This window comes from Stegodyphus dumicola, chromosome X2 (assembly GCF_044657685.1).
Source record: "Stegodyphus dumicola isolate Sdum_Otavi_A_Nest chromosome X2, ASM4465768v1".
Classification (NCBI taxonomy): Eukaryota; Metazoa; Arthropoda; class Arachnida; order Araneae; family Eresidae; genus Stegodyphus; species Stegodyphus dumicola.
This window is the reverse complement of record NC_140781.1, coordinates 131,218,406-131,237,817: the sequence shown is the minus strand read 5'-3', so window position 1 is coordinate 131,237,817 and position 19,412 is coordinate 131,218,406. Positions and strand designations below refer to the sequence as shown.

General features: G+C 33.0%; 2 protein-coding genes across 7 annotated transcripts in view; one reads left to right on the top strand and one right to left on the bottom strand.

Moving 5' to 3' along the window:
* LOC118198526 (zonadhesin-like) overlaps positions 1 to 19,412 on the bottom strand; it is a 314,579-nt gene that overhangs the window by 224,479 nt on the left and 70,688 nt on the right. For both annotated transcript variants that reach the window (XM_085809500.1, XM_085809501.1), the window contains exons 11-12: positions 12,003 to 12,147; positions 11,325 to 11,489 (exon numbers count right to left, since the gene is read on the bottom strand). In XM_085809500.1, coding sequence (XP_085665626.1) covers positions 11,325 to 11,489; positions 12,003 to 12,147 — 310 coding nt within the window. The remainder of the gene's footprint in view (positions 1 to 11,324; positions 11,490 to 12,002; positions 12,148 to 19,412) is intronic.
* Positions 1 to 19,412, top strand: part of LOC146992913 (general transcription factor II-I repeat domain-containing protein 2-like) — a 285,508-nt gene that overhangs the window by 243,947 nt on the left and 22,149 nt on the right. For 2 of the 5 annotated variants that reach the window (XM_085809505.1, XM_085809504.1), the window contains exon 2: positions 1,626 to 9,261. The exons of 1 other annotated variant lie outside the window; for it this stretch is intronic. In XM_085809505.1, coding sequence (XP_085665631.1) covers positions 3,469 to 4,629 — 1,161 coding nt within the window. In that variant the 5' untranslated portion in view covers positions 1,626 to 3,468 and the 3' untranslated portion in view covers positions 4,630 to 9,261. Of the gene's footprint in view, positions 1 to 1,622; positions 9,262 to 19,412 lie in introns of those variants that run through there. 2 more of the 5 variants (XM_085809502.1, XM_085809503.1) reach the window with 2 other exon arrangements.

Sequence of the window (19,412 nt, the reverse complement as noted above, 5' to 3'; positions counted from 1 at the left end):
GTCAAACACTCTTAACCAACCTTGGTCGACCATCCAAGAACATTAAAGCAGAATGGAAAAATAAGCAAAACAGGTGTTTGAGTCCCCCATAATCTGTCCGAAAAGAACAAAGCCAACCTAGCCATCACATGCAACGTATTGCTTCAACGGCACCATACAGAACCGTTTTTTGATCGTTTGATTAGTGGAGACAAAAAAAAAATAAGTCCTATATGATAATCCAAAACTCAAAAGGCAGTTTAAATAGGGGTTACAAAGGGTTTACATCCCGAAAAGGCGCTTCTGGGTGTTTAATGGAGTATTTGCGGTATTGTTCATTTTGAATTGCTGAAACCTGGACAAACTGTTAATGCAGACCTCTATTGTGAACAATTGGATGGAGTGAACCAATCTTTAATCGAAAAATATCAATTGTCAACAGAAAAGGCGTTATTCTGCAACACGACAATGCAAGACGGCACATTGCAAGACGAACACTGGAAAAAATTAATGAATTGGGTTGGGAGGTACTGCTATACTCACCCACCATATCGCAGCATTGGATTTCCATTTATTCGGATCCCTACAACATTTTCTTAGTGGCAAAAAATTTGAAAATTTGGACGATGTCCAAAATGTCCTCTCGAGATATTTTACTCAAAAACAAATTGATTTTTATCGGTCCGGGATTGAAAATCTGCACATTAGATGGCAAAAGATTGTTGATAACGAGGGTGATTATAGTATTGATTAAAAAATAAAAACTTGTTACAAACTTATTTGTTTGAATTTAATGTAAGAAAGCGACATTTCTTTCCGGTCCCCCTATTATTTGAGAAGTGCACTTGCTTTAACGTAATTTTTGAGACTCTGTGTTTGAAATGCATGATATTCGTTCTAATATTAACAGAAAATTCATCAAAAGTACTTTTCGTCTAATTTTTCGAAATAAATGGGTGACAAATTTCTTCCGGTTATTTCTCCCATACTTTCGCTTGTATAAAAGCAAACAGGCCTCAAAAATTATGTTTACACGGTACAACAGACTATTTTGTTGAAAGCAATTTTTGTAGTCCCTGTGAATATAGTGAAAATTATACTCATAAAAATTCAAGCTTAATATTGTTTAAAATCCTTCCGGTAGTTCTACAGCGTAGAATAAAAATCTTTTCATATCTTGGTTTGTTTAAAGAGACATGAATGGGGAGATATTTATAAAATTTTAAGGTTATAAGAATCACAAAGACCTGACAGACTGACATTGTCCCAAAATTTATTACATGCTGTAAACAGGTATAGTTTTCAAAAGCTAAATTTGTTGTTGTTAGCCAACAAACAGTATTTTGACAATCTTACAGTCAAAATTAAACATGAAGGGCCCTCTCTGCATCTGTAAAACATGCAAAGTTTTCAAAAAGAATCACAATGAAATAAACTTGGTTAAAGTTTACAACGGTTAAAGCATAAGGAATAAATGTAATAATGTAGGCCTTTCTGACAATGACAAATTCAAATACGTGACGCTTTTCAATCGAATATTAAAATTTAAAAGTTTCCACGAGACTTTAACAAAAAAACTTCAAACTAGTAAGTTGTTCCTTCAACATTCATGTTCATGTTCATGTTCATTGTTCCTTCCATAGCAGAAGAGGAAACATGAATCCAGCAAAACGTGTTCCAAGCGAAGCAGAAAAAGATCCAGCGCCGGTAAGCCAAGGTCCTTCTTGAAAGAGAACAAGGTCCAAGCACCCATTTGAGTCTATCTCTCAGCTGCAAATCAGAAAAAATTCAAACGCAAGAAACTCGGTTCCCACGAAGTTCCAGACCAGACTTCCAATTCCCACAGACTCTGAGAAAGACTCGACGATTCATCGCCAGAGGATTAAAGAGAAATGAACCCCCGCCGCAAGCTAAAGGTCGGCCTCAAAGGAAAGTCAGAGTCCAAAGACTGAATTGTTTCCCTACTTGGAAGTAGTTTTCTCGAGAAAAGCAAATTTCATTTTTTCCTCTCTTTCATATTTGAAAATTCAGTTTAATTTTATATCTTTGCACAAAGTTGCTATTAATTTTAGTTTTTACCTCAGGCGAGATCATATTTGTTTAGTTAAAGTTGTTTTCGCAAGTTCGTGATAATTTAATACATTCATAATTTTAGTCAAGAAAGACTCAGATTTGTGAGAATAATTAAAATTAGAATTGTTGGAGAAATTTTCATAAACAATGTAAAGCAAGTATGTACTAGTGATATAAAGTTAACTGAATATTGAAAATTTCTTAGTATTTTGTGTGTGAATATGCATAAATGTTACAAAGCTATTTTATTTCAAAAGTGAAAGGTTTCATGTTAGCAGTAAAAATGCTTCAACGTTTAACTAATAGTTGATGAATTTATATGAAGACTTATATGACTTACTTGCAAGCAAGCATGATTGAAGTTAAGTTAGGCTCTCCAATTTACACTAAAGTTTAAAGCACTTTCGAGGTTAGCACATTAGGTATAGTTGTGTATGTAAGGCAAGGATGTCAAACTCGCTGCCCGCTGGCCGCATGCGGCCCACAACAAATATTTTTGCGGCCCGGCCAATATATCGGCAAATAATAATATATAATAATAAAATAACATATCGACGAAGAAAAAAATGAAATGTTTACTGTTAAGTAATTAACGAAAATTTATTCAGTGTTTTTAGATTACTCACAGCGAGCTGACACACACACTACTTAAATTACAAATGCGTGTGAGTAGCTTGCGTTCAGCTACCTTCGGCTTTTGGGGGACACGTGCACTCAGAACTTGTACGCATCCCCCGATAGCCGAATGTGGCCGAACTCATGGTCTCAGTTTACCAATCATAGTTTTGTACGATATATTGGTGCAGGCATGTGCATGCACTTGGCTTTATTATTAATTATTACTTAATTCATATTGTTACAGATTTCATAGTTATTTATTTAGTTAGTTTTTTTTATTTAGAATTGTAATTAGATTTACTTCATGTTGCCTTAGCAACGCAGACGATTTTTGAAAAGACAGCTGCGTTGGAAGGTTAAAAATAGAACAGCGCGTGCATTCAATACCTAATAAATAAATATCTCGTAATTGCTGTTGCCATCCACAAAAATCCAGATATTTATAGATGTTTCCAGTATATTCGAGAAATTAATTATAAAGCTTATAAAAGCCGAGAACAAACAACTCATCTCAGTAGTAGCTGTAGTTCTAGCGAACTGTTTGTTTACTTAATGCTGTGATTGATTTGTAGCGATTTCGCTGTGAGATAGAATTAGTTTCTCTGTTTTGAATTGATTTTTGCTAAACGTTTGACATTTTGTGATATTGTTAGAATATTTTTGAAGAAATATTTCAGCATTTTGATTTAATTTTTGAAGAAATATTTCAGCATTTTGATTTATCTCTTGTGGAAAGAATAAATTTTTGTTAACTTTTTAACGTTAACCCCGTGTTTATTCCAGCCCTTTGTATTCAGTATGTCTATATCAAAACCAAGTGGTAGTAAAATTAAACGAAAAATCGCTGACGAACATAGAATATTCCGAGTAAAATGGGAATTAGAATATTTTTGCTGTGAAATAAAAGATAAAATAATCTGCTTGATATGTAATAATACTATTAATGTACCAAAGTTATATAATATTAAACGTCATTACGAACAACACAAATCGAAATATAACAATTACGAAGGATTAATGAGAGATGAAAAGTTGAAAGAGCTCAAGTTAGAAGTGAAAAAGCAACAGTCCATGTTTAGTAAAGTATTGCAAGAAAGTGAAGCGGCGGTACATGCAAGCTACGTCTTGTCCGAGTTGATAGCTAAACATTCGAAGCCTTTTACTGACGGTGATTTCATCAAGGAATGCCTAATGAAAGCTGGAGAAATTGTTTGTCCTGGAAATGTGAAGGCTTTTCAATCAATTTCATTGTCTCGAAATACAGTTGCGGAAAGCGTTACTGATTTAGCCGCGAATTTTAGTGATCAGATCAAAGCAAAATCATCTAGTTTCGAAAGTTTCTCCATTGCCTGTGACGAGAGCACGGACATTAGTGGCAAAGCTCAATTAGCAGTGTTTCTTCGTTCTTGTGACAAGAATTTTAACATTTTTGAGGAATTACTAGAATTAATACCGATGCCTGGTACTACCACAGGAGAAGATATATTTACTTGTGTTTTTGGACTTCTGCAGAAATACAATCTACCTTTGGCAAAATTAAATTCTGTAGCTCCATCAATGACCGGGAAAAACAAGGGCTTCGTAGCATTACTAAGAAAAAAACTTAGGGAAATTCACGGTTCAAACATTCATCATATGCATTGTATTATACATCAAGAAGTTCTATGCACGAAAGTAATAAATATGAAGAATGTTTTGTCATATATAAAAAAAGTTATAAATTTTATAAGATCTCGAGGTTTAAATCAGCGTCAATTCACTGCTTTCTTAAGTGAGTTAGATAAAGGAATATTCGGGTTTGTCCTACTATACCGAGGTACGTTGGTTATCTTGCTCCAAGATTCTCAAACAATTCTGGGATTTGAAAGAAGAAATATGTCAGTTTTTAAAAACGAAAAATCAAGACGTAAGTTTGTTTTACAATCTAATATGGATACAAGATTTATCTTTCTTGGTTGATAGTGTTACGAATTTGGTATTTAAAAAGCTAATGTTAGTTCAATTATAAATTAAATGGTTTTATTTCTCGCGCAGTGCAGCGCGTGACGAATATTAAAAGAAAGCTAAGCCGGAAAATTGAAAATACAAGAGCGCGTGCATTAAATAAATAAATATCTCTTTTTGATTTCGAGAAAGTACTGGAAAATCCTAGCGCGTGATTTTTTTAAAATCTTATAAAAGGAGGAAAACATCTCAGTTCGTAGTAGTTACTTAGTTTGTTGTTGTTTAGAAAACTGCTCTTGTTGATCGTAGCGAATTCGCGGATTAGCTTTCTTTAGCTGTTTTGATTTACGTTCTATTGGACATTTGAGTAGTTAGAAGATAACTACTGTGAGATATTGTAAAACTGCATGATAATTTGAGGAAATTTAAGCATTTTTGTTGTGATAATAATAAATTTTTGTTCATTTTTCATCGGACTTGTTCATTCATTTCATAACGAACCCGTACGCACGCAACAAAATAACCAAACACTTAACCGATTTAAATTTATCGTTACAAGGAAAAGATCATATCATTACGAGTGTGTGTGTGTGTGTGTGTGTGTGTGATTATGGCAAAGCCTCGAGGGCTATCTGCCTAAGAGGAGGGATGCCTTCGTGGAGGACGTTCTAAGGGAAACTGGCTCGTATACACGTTACACATGGGGAAAACCACGAAAACGCCCATGCAGCCAGCCCGTTCACGGGATTCGAACCTCGGACCGAACTACCAGTGTTCAGCGACTTTACCGCTCGGCCGCTGGTGGGCTCATATCATTACGAACATGTTTGACATAATTAAAGCATTTAAATGTCAACTAGTTCTTTGGGAAAAACAACTTAAAAATGAAGATTTGACGCACTTCCCGACGTGCAGCATGAATAAATCAAGTTTAGATGATACTTGTTCGTATCAAAAATACGCAGAAAAAATTGCAGATTTAACAACTGAATTTGAAACGAGGTTTAATGATTTTAGTTCACTCGAAGACAAATTTTTTTTTGTTTTGTTTTCTTCGATTTTCTCGATAAGTATTGACTCAGTACCCAGCCATATGCAAATGGAGGTGATCGAGATTCAATGCAACTCAAATTTGAAAGCAAAATTCATTGAAGTGGGAGTGCCTGAATTTTACAAATATTTACCAGCCAGGTTTGAAAATACTCGAAAATTCGCATATGATATTATTTCCATGTTTGGTAGCACTTATCGGTGCGAGCAGTTATTTCAGTCATGAAAGGTAATAAGTCTCCTATTAGAAACCGTATTAATGATGCTCACCTTGGGTCAGCGTTGAAAGTTATCACTGCAAACAAAATTTCTCCTGAAATAGGAGAAATAGGAAAGATAATAGCAGAGAAGAGATGTGAAGTATCAGGACGTAAACATTAAATTTTTCTTGTTCTTTTCTATATAAATATATATATATGTTTATTATTGTATTATTCGAAATAAATCTACGTTTCTATGAATATTGATTTTTTTTTACGGCCCGCCTAAAGTTAAACCTTGTTTGTTTGGGCCAAGTGTACCTATGAGTTTGACATCCCTGATGTAAGGTGTTATCGAGGCGTCGGAAGTAAAATTTGATGTAACATTTAGGAAGATGTTTAGGTGGTAGTTTATCGAGACACATTACAGAAATAGGCTTGAAACTTTTACAGAACAAGCTTCTGTAGAGAATTGGGGGAATTAAATTTATAAATACATGAAAATTGTATGAGATCTAAGTAAATGTTGTAAAAGTTAAATTGTGTTCAAAAATATGGCTAAAGCACTATTGAACACAATTACTAGAAGGAGTAAAACATTTTCAAGAAAATGATGTATGTTCCAGCAAAGAAGTCTGTACTTGTAAATTATTTTTAATCATATGTTACAGTTAGACTGTTATTGTAAAAGTTGGCTCTTAAAATTTTAAACTTTGGATTTTAAACGTGAATCTTAAGAGTTTTCAAGTAGAATCTAAAACTTAAAATTTAAATATGGAATTTTAATTTGGATGTAAGGTGAGAATTTTAAGGTTAGAATTTAAACTCTAAACAAGGTCGTTTCGAGACCTTTTTAGTTCAAGTATTTAAATTCTGGTGGGGAAAACTGTAGGGTTTTACTTTAATTTTCTAACAGTTACTTTTCTTTTGGAACAAGCCTTTCCTATGCATTATAATTTCTAATCCACGTCTTCCTGCCAGAATGAATTTTCAGGATTACGATTTACGCAAATAAAGTAGAAAACCTTATTTAAGCTGAAGTCTGGTGTTACTTCAGTAGGCAGAGTTGAGGGAGAAATCAGATATTCAGGAGAAGAGTCTACTTGTTCGAGATGAAGAAACGACGCATCTCTGGCTTTGTAAGTATACTTTTGCTCGTTCTCCCATGGCGGCCAAAAAACCACCAGATAAGTTTTGGCATGCTAGGAATGATAGCGATAACGACGAAATGGATCACAACTCAGATTATTCCTTATCATCTAAGCAAAGCGGTAAATTTAAATTGCAAGACTTCATTAAAAAAATTCCTAACTTAGCAAAATTCGAATCAGGCTAAACCTATCAGGAAAGATAAGACTAACTCCTCAAAAGCTCAAGAATTTAAAGCAGTAATTATAAAGTACAAAGAAATCTTCCCGAACTTAATCGCAGGCCTAATTGATCAGGAAAACCAAGAATTAAAAAATCAAATTCTAACAGAAATCAAAAGAACGTCTTACCGGATCTTTAGCACTTGTAAGCAAAGGAACCATCTCGAACGAAGAAAACGTTGAAACTATTATAAATCACTTACAATTAGAAAGGCATATTGATTCAGCACTTAAAGCTTCAGTTCCCGATTCCAGAAAAGGAAACTTCAAATGCAGACTGGCCAACCCCTAAAAAGACATGTAAACCCCACCAGAAACTTAACGAAGACAAAGAAGTTGAACAATCTAATAGATTTGAACGATTAAAAGATAAAGCAAATGAAAGTAAAATTAATTCAGAAAATTCTCCTAACCATGATGACAAAATCCCGCCCATCGTTCTAAAGCAAGATGTTGATTGGCTGAGTTTACATTAAGTTTTGCAAACGCAAATCTTAAAATCTAACTACGAAACACAGATGAAGGCCAGGAACGTTCATTTATTAACTAATGCACTTGATGATCACTAAAATGCAGGATTCCAAAATAGAATTTCATACTTATCAAATCAATTCTCAGTCTACAGTAAAAGTTACCTTAAAAGATATGCCACGTACCATTTCTGAACAAGCCATTTAAGTTTATTTATTAAGAAGAAACTTTCCTGTTCTTAAGGTGAAACAATTTACTAAAAAGCAAGAAGATTCTTACATCAGACTTTCCATCTATTTCATTGAGCTAAAACGAACCTCTGAAGGAGAAGCAATCCATAACGTGAATAATATCTTCAACTTTAATATTACAACTGAAAAGTATGCACCAAAAACTCGCAGACCTATTCAGTGTTTTAAATGTCAATCCTTCGGACACTCTCAAAATAATTGTTCCAAAAAAGAAGTTTGTTGCAAATGCTCACGAAATCACCGTTCCAACACATGTAATTTAAAACCTGATGACTCCCCAAGCTGTTATCACATTGAAAGGAAATCAGATAAATTATAAAGGAAATTAAATGAGTTCGTACCGCAGATGTCCATGTTACAAAAGAAGATTAGATTTAAAAAAAACTTATGATTCAAGAAACTAAATTTCCCATCTCAAGTAAAGAAGACTTCCCAATTTTTAATTGAATCAGCGTTAAAGAAATTTCATAAAATAGCAGTACGTCAGCCTACGGTACCGCCCTTCAGAGAGGCCTAAGTCCTGAAAAAGAGCTTGCGGAAATCTTTGAAATTTTCTCAAAGCCCTATTATTTTTAACTTCATTCAAACTATGTCAAATATCGCCAAGAAGATTAAACAAGCAAAAAGCAGTACAGAGAAAATGCTAATAGCCTTCAAAGCAGTGAAGATTATGCTTCAATTCGCCGACGCTGAAGAATAATCCTAAGATTCATTTTCAGAGCAGCTTACGACGTTGACGATAGATGGCGGCACAGGAGCCGGCCTTTTTCAATTGCACTCAGGATGTGCAACTCCGGTAATCCGTTTCTTGCGGTTTTTTTACGCTTCCAACAGAAATCCTCCTCGGAAGACGATAACCATGTATTGGTAAAGGCCTTTCTTAAGGCGCCGTATTCCAATAACTAGGACAAGGATAGATAAGTATTTCAGTAGGAGAGCGTGTTCTACCTTTGGGCCACGTTGTTGCTATTAGTGTAAGCTTGCTGTCCTATGGTCGTACCTGCTGGTATTCGCTGGTGATCTTTAAATAAGGGCCAACTCCGCAAACTGATTCTGTGCAGCTTTGGCTGATTAATTTTATTTAGCATTAGATTAGTTTTATATTTTCCATTCTGGGTTAAAGCCCAAATAGAGGCTTCTTGTACGCCCGAGAGAGGCCATTTGTTAATTTATTTTAAGTTGGAATAAAGGGTAATTTAACTCTTCTCCAGAGTTGTTACTTGCACTACAAGAATTCAGCGAATATGACCTACACAATTCTTCAGTATTCTAGCTTCCAGAGAACTCTAATTTAGTTGAGGTATTATAAAGATTCAGTAATAAAAATAAATAAATTGTTATATGGAGCTGTTTTGAGTTATTTTATAAGTATACTGATAAGTATTTTTGGTGATAGATGACTCTTGTTTAATTTAAATACAAGGGTAGCAACGACAGAAACAATCATGTATTCATTGTTATTACTGCTTTCTTGGACAATAACTTTCTATATCTTAAAAAGTATCAAAAGTAAATTTTGTTTAGTTATGATGTTGCGTGGCCCCAACTTGTCCGCAACAGTAGTAGTGACTGCTATGAACTGTAAATTATACAAACTCGTAAGAAGGGTTTAAATCCCTTTTTATTTCACTTTAAAAATCACAGTTGCGTTCACTTGACGCTCACAAACTACGCCGACCCGGCGGTTGAACAAAATAGACAAAAATGCAACTAAAAATAAATGACAGGATGAATAAATAACGAAGTCACTATCTACGAGGCTCTATAATCGTAACTAACTTAACCGCGTTATAAGATACAGCTGAGATTCAGAAAACTTACTGTTTAAGAAGTTGAAAGATTCAACGAACTGCCGAAATAGGCACACAGGCCGAAACGCGCGGTTCTTAAACTTTCTAACTAGTAACCTTCACGCTCGCGATTCAAGAAGCACACATACAATCTCGTTTCCCTTCTATTTAAACTCAATTTACTTCTGCTAAAATTTGAATACTCTGTGCGTTCTACTAATTTACATACTCTGGCATTGGCAATTCTAGGGGAAAATAAAGGCTTGACAGGAAAGATAGCTTAAAATAAATGTTAGTTAAAGTAAATATAAACCCTACATAGTAATTAAATAATGAAGCGAGCTCTATGCACTGCCGGAAATTGCCTGACTATGGCTCATATACCAAAGAAACATTAACAGAAGTTGGATGTGACTTCATTTAACCAAGCGGTTAAATATAAATGAAGTGCAAAAAGGAGATCATGGGACTAAATCACTTTCAAAACTCAAGTCTTCACAAAGCATAGTTAGCAGTCTTCGTAAAGCAGAGATGACAATTAAATCAGCTACAAATACATAAGTTTAACTAACAAATGATCATTTGAAAATAATAATTTCAAATATGCAAATAATAATCAATTCAGTGCTAATGCTGTTTATAGCTAATTAATCTGTACTATTGTTCCCGTGTCCACATTTCGTGGAACAATGGTTGCAAGAGCCTACTTCGAAGACAGGTTGGACTTCTATTCCCACCCCCAATTTTGAGGGAGAGCAACCGGGGGGATCCGATGGTCTCCCACCCCTCTCCTCACTCCCCAATTCACACGAAAGGACTTTCAGCTCGCCGCATATTTAGAGTGCCGCCATGTCGCACCGACACTATACATTTAATCCTGATGACACTTAATCCTGATGTATAGTGTATAGTGCTGCACCGACACTGCACACTATACATTAATCTGTATTAATATTTATTAATGAATAACAGTTCAGAATAATAAATACATTGTAAGTATTAATAAAGAGGATGTGAGGGTCAATCAATAAACATGTAGTGAATAAACACTTAGACACATAGTGAGTATTAATCAGTATACTAAATGTAAGTATTCAGAATAATAAACGCGTTGTGAGTATTAATAAAACGATTTTGATAGTAATTGCAAATATATAGGCTCTTTGCTCAGAATAACAAACGCGTTGTGAGTGTTTATTACAATAGGTGATATTTTGTTATAGCGCATTGTGAGTTAAGTAAGCACTGAGAGTTTTCTCTTTTCTGCTAGGAAAACAAGGATATTTACAATAGAAAATTGTATAGAGAATCTCCTTAGGAATACCATTTATCTCCTATTACGTCCTTTTGAAGAAAAAAATCAATTGATATGTCTAATTCACGAACGATGTCTTCCCTTTTTTGCTAATCACAGCTTCCAGAATTAAAACACCAGGAAGTATAGAATTTCACTAGAACGAATACTTAAAATGTAAAGCATAGCAGTATATATTTTCATTTTGTGAATATTTGTCACTTTGTGAATTTCATTTTGTGGATTACAGTGTAGGTGATGCATAATGTAATACGCATACTCACATATTCCAGAATCTTTCGGAAGGGAACAGCGATGCGTTGAAGCATGCTCACAAAATTCGCCTTCAAAACCCGGGGAACACTCACATGTTACTAGATGTGGTAAGGAAGGCCATTCAGATGGCTTGCACAGCCCACCATTTTTGCAAGGATTTGGATTGCAAAAATCTATAATAAGCATCAAATACACCACATAAATAACAAAAATAAAAATAAATATTTTTTATGTAATTATATGTTTAAATATAATAATAATCTGAAACGTTTTCGTAAATCACTTTCAACTACACATAAGGCCCTGATGTAAATTTTAGTTATGTAATAAACATGCTAGTGTGAGAAAGTAAGAGTATCCAACGCTATATTGTGTATACGGGTTTCAAGAAAATGTGCGCTATAAAAATGTATTTATCACTAGCAAGGAATTTTCCTACAGTTTTTATATTACATATATTATTTCCAAAATTATTAAAAATAGTGAAACTTAGTGATTTGGTTGCTTTAACATAAAAATATCTCTTTCATTTTCTTATTATTAGTAAATAGAGAAAATTTGAAACATATGCATTCTTATAATTTATTTTATAACATTCTTATAAAATAATACTATATGTATTCCGCATTGAGTACGTATGCTAAATATTTAATTCGATAAAAATTAGAAAACGCGTAACATACTACCTGTTTTCTCGTCACTGCAGTCTATATCTTGACCATTTACATGACACATCAAAGAGCAATTTCCACAAAGTGATAGTTTACAAGGTACATACGTATAGTACGGACATTTTAATAGAGATGATTCATCACAAATAGGTATCTGCAACTAATAAATAATAATACCCTCTGTATTTTTGCATATACTCTCTTATTTAAAAGAATAAAATATTAAGTACAAGGGCACAGAAATGTTCCACATTAAATAAATTAAGGAGTCTGCATGCAGACTATGAATCTTAAATTAATAATAACAAGAAACGCGATTGAATGAATAACCTAATATATAGTTTTGATGAAATGAGGAAACATATTATAATGTTACATCAGTTTCAAAAGAAACTGAGATTGTGATAAAAATCAACCTAAAATATAAAACGTTAACACGTCTTGTTAAACTGCACTTACCTAATCCGAAAATTTGTCGAAAACGTGAACAAGACGACGTCGTAAACATGAAATAAATATGTAATGAAACAAAAATTAATTGCAGAAAATGCGCGGTCTGACAAATTTTCGAAGTAAATCCCCGATAACATGTGTCTAGATTCTTCTCAAAATCCGCCTGAACATTAGATCTTCCCAGAATATGTCAGCAGCAAACACAGGGACAACAGCTACAGGAAATACATTAATGCAATAGAATGTAGTTTTCCATCACCACAAAAACTTCATATCGTTTGCAAAAAGTCATTGAATTTGTACCAGTCATATACGCATTCCGTTACATTTCATTTTTGATTCAAAAATTCTCTTACTTACTTCAGCTCAAATAAAATAAATGTAAAATAAATGTACCAGCGCATTTTGATGTTCTAATTTCAGTTCCATATGGTATAAATATTAGGTTCTCTTTTAAGTCCTTGTGCATAAATCCCTTTTGCATTCGATTAAAGGTAAGAGGAGTGACAGGAATAACAACCTGTCAAAAAGACTCTGTGCTCTTGCCTCTAAACGTATAAAGTATATTTTAAGAATTTAAAATTTATGTTTTGAAAATAAAGCATGTGAAAACAAAATTCTTAGCTGCAAAGTTTTAGAGATTCCGTATACAGTATGAAAAGAAATACTTTTATACATACATAAGATGAATCCCAAGTAGCACACAACGTTGCAAACTGGTCCGAGAGGTTGCAAAGTGGTCATGGTAACTTTTACGACGTCTTTACAATGTTGTTTAAAGCAAAATATTTGCCATTGCATCTTGGCAATTTGACGACGTAGCTGAAACGTCATGATGTGACCGCTTTTAGATGCAATTTTTTCATAATTCATCAGCGTTATTTTTAAAATGATACGAGACTAAATCTGCCCTTTCAAGAATCTGAATTCCGCATAAGATTTATTTTGCAATGTTTCATTACTTTATTTCACCTAAATATATTAATCTAAGGTAGATTCATCTAATGAAATATAAATTTAATATAAATACTTTTGAATTATTAAATTTAATTAGTACTAAAAATACGTGCTAAATTATTGTTTTAAATTTTCTTATAATAATTAATACTTAAAATATTTTTATAAATATTATAGAAAAATATTTAAAATTGAAACTAATCTATAAAGTAAGTTATTAAGTTATGCATTTTATATATTTTAAAAAATCATGTTTCCGAAATCAATGCAAATCACGTGTTAGTAATTGCTTCACTACTGAAATATGACTTTATTATTTTTGAAGTAAGGACGAATTTATTTGAATTAATATGGTGACATAATATGAAACATTTTACAGCATACAATACAAAAAGTACAATTTTCGCGGAGATATGATTGTGTATGAAGATGTATTCACGGATAAAAATGGGGCGATTTTAAGAATTCCATGAAAACATCCAATGTTAAAAGACAATGCATATCCATGCATATTTAACGGCTGTCCAATATATATGACGGAAAACTAACCGACAGTCAGGAGAAGCAGAACGGAAAAATTAATGGAAAAAGAGAAAGAAATATTAACACTTTTCATGGAAAACAGCAAAATTAATGGATTTGATAAATTACTAATAAATGTTGGCATAAAATTTAGAGAAACTGTACATTGCTCTTCAACCGGTGGCATTCCATGTACATACTTTACCGGATGCTTATATAAATGAACGTCTCGAGATTTTGCGCGTTTTGGCTAGCTGCCAAATTCGAAGTTCCAAGAATTTAACTGCGCAGTTACTTGAAAGCTAGACTTTCTAGCTAAGAGTGGCGAACAGCGGTAAACGGAATGGAAAGATTCCAGCAGTTCTTTCAAATAATTAGGTAAAGGTGCCATCTGTAAGGCATTTGAAAAGACTGACTTCATGTGTGAAACCGAATCAAGCAATGACTGATATAAATAATGTTGCTTATATTAAAATAAATGTAATGCACTGTCAATCACAGAACGCACTGTGAATCTTCTCATTGTTCTGTCCCTATCTACTTACTTCAACTGCCTTCAGCGAGTGAATTTGCATTGCTGTGAGCTCCTGTTTGGAAGCCTCTTGAATTGGGGAGAAATCATCTTGAGAATGTAGAATTTTTGATTAGTTTGTTTGTGAATATGTGCTCTACAAGAAAACACCAAAATTTTGATACATCATTTAAAAATTATTGAATGCAACGAGCTACAATGCTAATTGTGAATATAGTGTTCGTGAAATAGTGTTCTGTTTTGGTGTTTTATGTGTTGCGAGTGATTAAAAAGTTATATGGTGATTTGTGCCTCAGTTATAACGTCCCAAGTGCTATATCATATATCATGCATATTAATGAATTATTGTGTTCATATTGAAAGGTTGGTTCTCAGAATTAATTCATATAAAACAAAAAATAACATACAAACGGTAAGGCACTTTCTGGTTTTGCTAAAAATGCAATCAATACAGAAGCAACAACAGTTCAAGCTGTTCAAGCTGTTATGGTATGCTCATTATTTTCGAAATACAAAGAAATTATTGGACTGGTACCAGTATTTAATATGACTGCTGAAGATGAATTAGATATATGTAATAGCAAGAAGAAATACATTAAAATTAATAATAATGCACATTTTATAAGTATGTTGTCTTTTGTATAGAATGCAGAAAAGACTAATGATTTTAAACAGTGTATGAAATGTATGATCGAAAAAATAGCATTTCTATGAAATATTGTAATCAATAATTATGTGATAATTAATTGTGTAATATTAAAAAACACTAAATATTTTTTATTGATTGCAAATTGCAGTTTTATTACTTTCCGTTTAGTATCTGTTCTTCCAAACACTGTGTAATTCGCGTTTGTTTAAATACTGCCGTGATGTATGTTTATTAGATTATCTCAATAAATGAACGTTGGAAATTAGGTTTTATTTTTTATTGAATTTAAGTATTTTCTACAGCCGTTATGTATGTTTATTAGTTTATCTCAATAAATGAATGTTGGAAATTAGGTTTTATTTATCTCAATAAATGAATGTTGCAAATTAAGTTTTATTTTTTTATTAAATTCAAGCATATTCTATTTTCTTCGCTTACTTTTTATGTGCTTGTGATAACAAAGAAATTCATAATAAATAGAAACAAAAAGTTTCATCGTGTGCTATTTAACGTATTTATCTTACTATCGTATACTATATTATTTAAATTATTTCTGTACAGTAACAAAAGGAAAATTATTGATTATAAAAAGTGCATGAAATAATCATTGTCATCTACCACTATTCTAAAATGGAGAAACTAAAAATAAGTAAATACATTAACATATGATCGAAAGAAATGGTGTTAAGAAACATCAGTATTACTGTAAATACTGCAATCCATAATTATTGCACTTTTAATTGCTTACTATTTAAAAAACACAAATAATTTTTTATTAATTGGACATTTTAGTTTTGTTACCTTTCCTCTGCTATTTATACTTTCAAACACTACTAGTTTATGTTTTTTTCTTAAACAGTGATGTCATGTATGTTGTTTGTTAGGTTATTATTTCATTTTAGATATGAATATGAAGTTTTTTTTTTGGTTATTAGATTTAGGTATATTTTTGTATGAACTATTTTTGATCACATTTATTAACTGCTTTATACAGTCTTTCATTTGCATATCTTGGAAATATAGAAATTAATGGTTATATTTTTTGCTATGAAACGCGAATAAATTTATACTTGAGTTCAGGTAAAATGCTGATTAAGTTACCTTAAGAACCGCCTCCTAATTTATCATGATAGGGGCAATTTTCAATGTCTCTGAGATTTAACAGAAATAAATGTCATAATGTTGTTATCAGAAACGCTCTTTTTTTCACCCACATATATGTCTTTACTTTTATTTATGTTTGAGTTTTATTTTCTTAAAACCTACTATTAATGTTATATATTTATAATAACCACTTTCATAATTACTCTCACTTGAGGGAAAATATGATGAAATCTTAAATAATCGTAACTTAAAATTTCAGTTATTTAAAAAATATAGTTTAAAATGCTGAAAATAATTTTGGTTATTATTAATTATGCATATTTAGTCTAAAGAGAAAAAATTGTATTATCTTCTGGTTTTCAGGAAATGATAAAATATTTAAACTTTAGATAAATACAAGGAATTCAAAATTTTAAAAAAGAAGAAAAATATAATAATTAAGTTCATTTTTCTGCATAAATCAATATGTAACATAAGGACATAATAACGACACTTTACAACTGTTGCAAAAAGGTGGAATTTTGCGAACATTTAGGCGTCGTTAAGACGTCGTGATACGCTGCTTTCACAACTAAAATATCACTTGTGAAAGACGCAATGACGACGTCTATGGGACAAAAAGCTCATCTGCAAAGACGTAATAAAGACGTCTTTGAACCGGTTGCAAAATATTGGAGTTTCGTGGACATTTGGGCGTCTTAAAGACGACATATTGCAACGTTTTTGCAACGACATCTGTGACGAGTTTGCAACGTCGTTGCGACATTGCTGTGCTACTTGGGATGCAGGTGATAAAAAGATCGATAAATAAAATATAATTATTTTCCACTTGTCTAATTTAGTAACATATTTGAAAGAAATAACAGGAAATAAGTACGGGAAAGTCACAAACCGCTTAATATGTTAACATGTAAGAACACTGACCGATAGTAAGATTTTGAGTTGTAATACCTAAAGCGTATTCTAATATGAGAGTTCAGGAGTTCAGGGCAAAAAGACAAATCCTTCACCTTCGTCATTAAATCTTCGTTTTAATAACTTTACATCAAGCAATGAGAGATCCACTAGCCACAAGCTTTTTCCTGCAACAAAGTTTCCGTGAAAATAACGGCATACTCAGGCTGGTGAAATCGCTTAACCTTGTGATATTTTCTCGTACGTTGCTTGATGAACTTTTTGTTGCCTAGCTCGACACCAAATATGGCCTAGTGTACCGCCGGTTAGGCTTTTTTCCACCCGATACATCTAAAAGTTTTCGTTCCTTAGTTCTGCTGCTCAGTGCAACTGCTTCGACTGCCCCGAGTCTGGTGCCAGCACTACACTTCTTTAATTTGTTGATGTTTTCGGTCTTCCTTTTCTTCGATCATGATGTGCATTTTGCACATCTTTCACGAAAGCACAGTAACCCAGTGTAAAGTACGCTCCGCTGCCTGATAACTTCAAATTTCACGCAGTTTAATGTGAAATTTTCTTAGAGTTTAGCCCCGAAAATTTTCGGTAACAAGCATGATCTCTCATTTTCTGAAGTTACAGTCCCCTGCAGACTCCATGGCAAGTTTACTTTTCGTACACAAGTTGTGTGACCATCAAACTGAAAGTTAAATTTTAAAAAAATTAAACTTTCTTCTGAGTCAGAGTTACTTCACTAAAAAGTTTAAAACGACACATAAACCATATGGCTACTTTTACGGATCTAACCAGTTAACAGTTAGAATAGAGTGGTAGGACCTCAGGAATAAATTATTTTGTAGACGTCTGCCGTGTCACAAAGTGTCTCCATATCGAACATCTATGTATGTCCATAGAAACCCGAGGAGTTAAATGTTCATGCTCTATCTGTATTTCTGTAATTTATTCTAATAGTTACAGGTATATTTTCTATCTATACCATTAGTTTTGATTTACCCTGTATTTGAAAATCAACTTAGACTTCAACCCTGTGTGGTCGGCTGTGAACAGCTGGAATATGAGCAACGTTCATAGCATATCGCGGCAGGAGTTCTTAGATTAACTAGCAATAGGTTATCCAAGTCCAGAATTATCAGGGCGATTCGAGAGATTGTTTCGAGAATTTTCAGTTATGGGCAGCCTAATGATTACTTCAAACTCTGGCAGGTTTCGCTGGATGGCATACTGAAATAGTGTAGCCCTTAGGACTGTTATGAATGATATCAATGAAATTGCAGTCGCGTTTTTTTTTAATGAATTATTTTACACGGATAGGTAGGCGTGGGTAAGAAAGTAAAACTTAGTCATTCCAAGGTTTTGAATTAAAATATTCAACGATTTCTTAGATTAGAGTTCAAAAGATTCGGATCATTAAAAAAGCTCTAAGGTTTGAGGATTGGAATATTAAAATGTTTTTGAAGATCTCCGACATCTGAGGATTCGAATGTCCCAACCTTAGACAAAACCGTAGAGTCTTGCTCTTTTTGGAACCATAAAATGTAGACCCTACTGAAGAGAAGATAGCGAATTCTATCTATGTCATGAATAAACAGATGACTATGCCGAAGAAGGTTATAACAGCCTTTTTATTTAAGCTAAACTTTACAGAACACTTTACAGAAACTTTACACACTCGGTGCTCACAAACTAACCACAACTTGTGGCTAAGTAACTTAAACACAAAATAGTAGGTATAATCAGAATGAAGCAGATTTTAACTACACGACTGGCTCCTACTTTAATCTAAATCCAATTTATTGACTGCACTAAATTATACTGAGTCTAAAATATCAGTATAATCTAAAGTAAGTGGCTAGCACAAATTCAGCTACAGAGCTACTTGCAAAGATGCGGCATCAACTCGTTCTCGGCGTAACCCGCTCTTTTCGTAACTAACCCTTTTAATACGAACTGTTCAATTCTGCTACTTAAATACTATTTCCGAACTCACTGAGATTTTGCACATACGTCCTTTAAATTTGCACTATGAAATTGCATTTAAAATTGCAATAATTGATTAGTACAAAATAGAGTCTTTGCAAAACCAAATATAACTTGCAATCCAATTCGCATCTAATGAATAAATTCAATAATTTAACATTTGATTTGATTTTAGTTCGTTGGTCCTCATGCTAATTGTGTGAGAAAGCAAAATTATTAACTTTGATGCAAAAGCCTAAAAAAATTATAATAGCTTATTTTAAAATCATTTTCCTCTTTCGAATCGCAGTTTCTCTGCAATGCGCGTTGTTTTTATTAA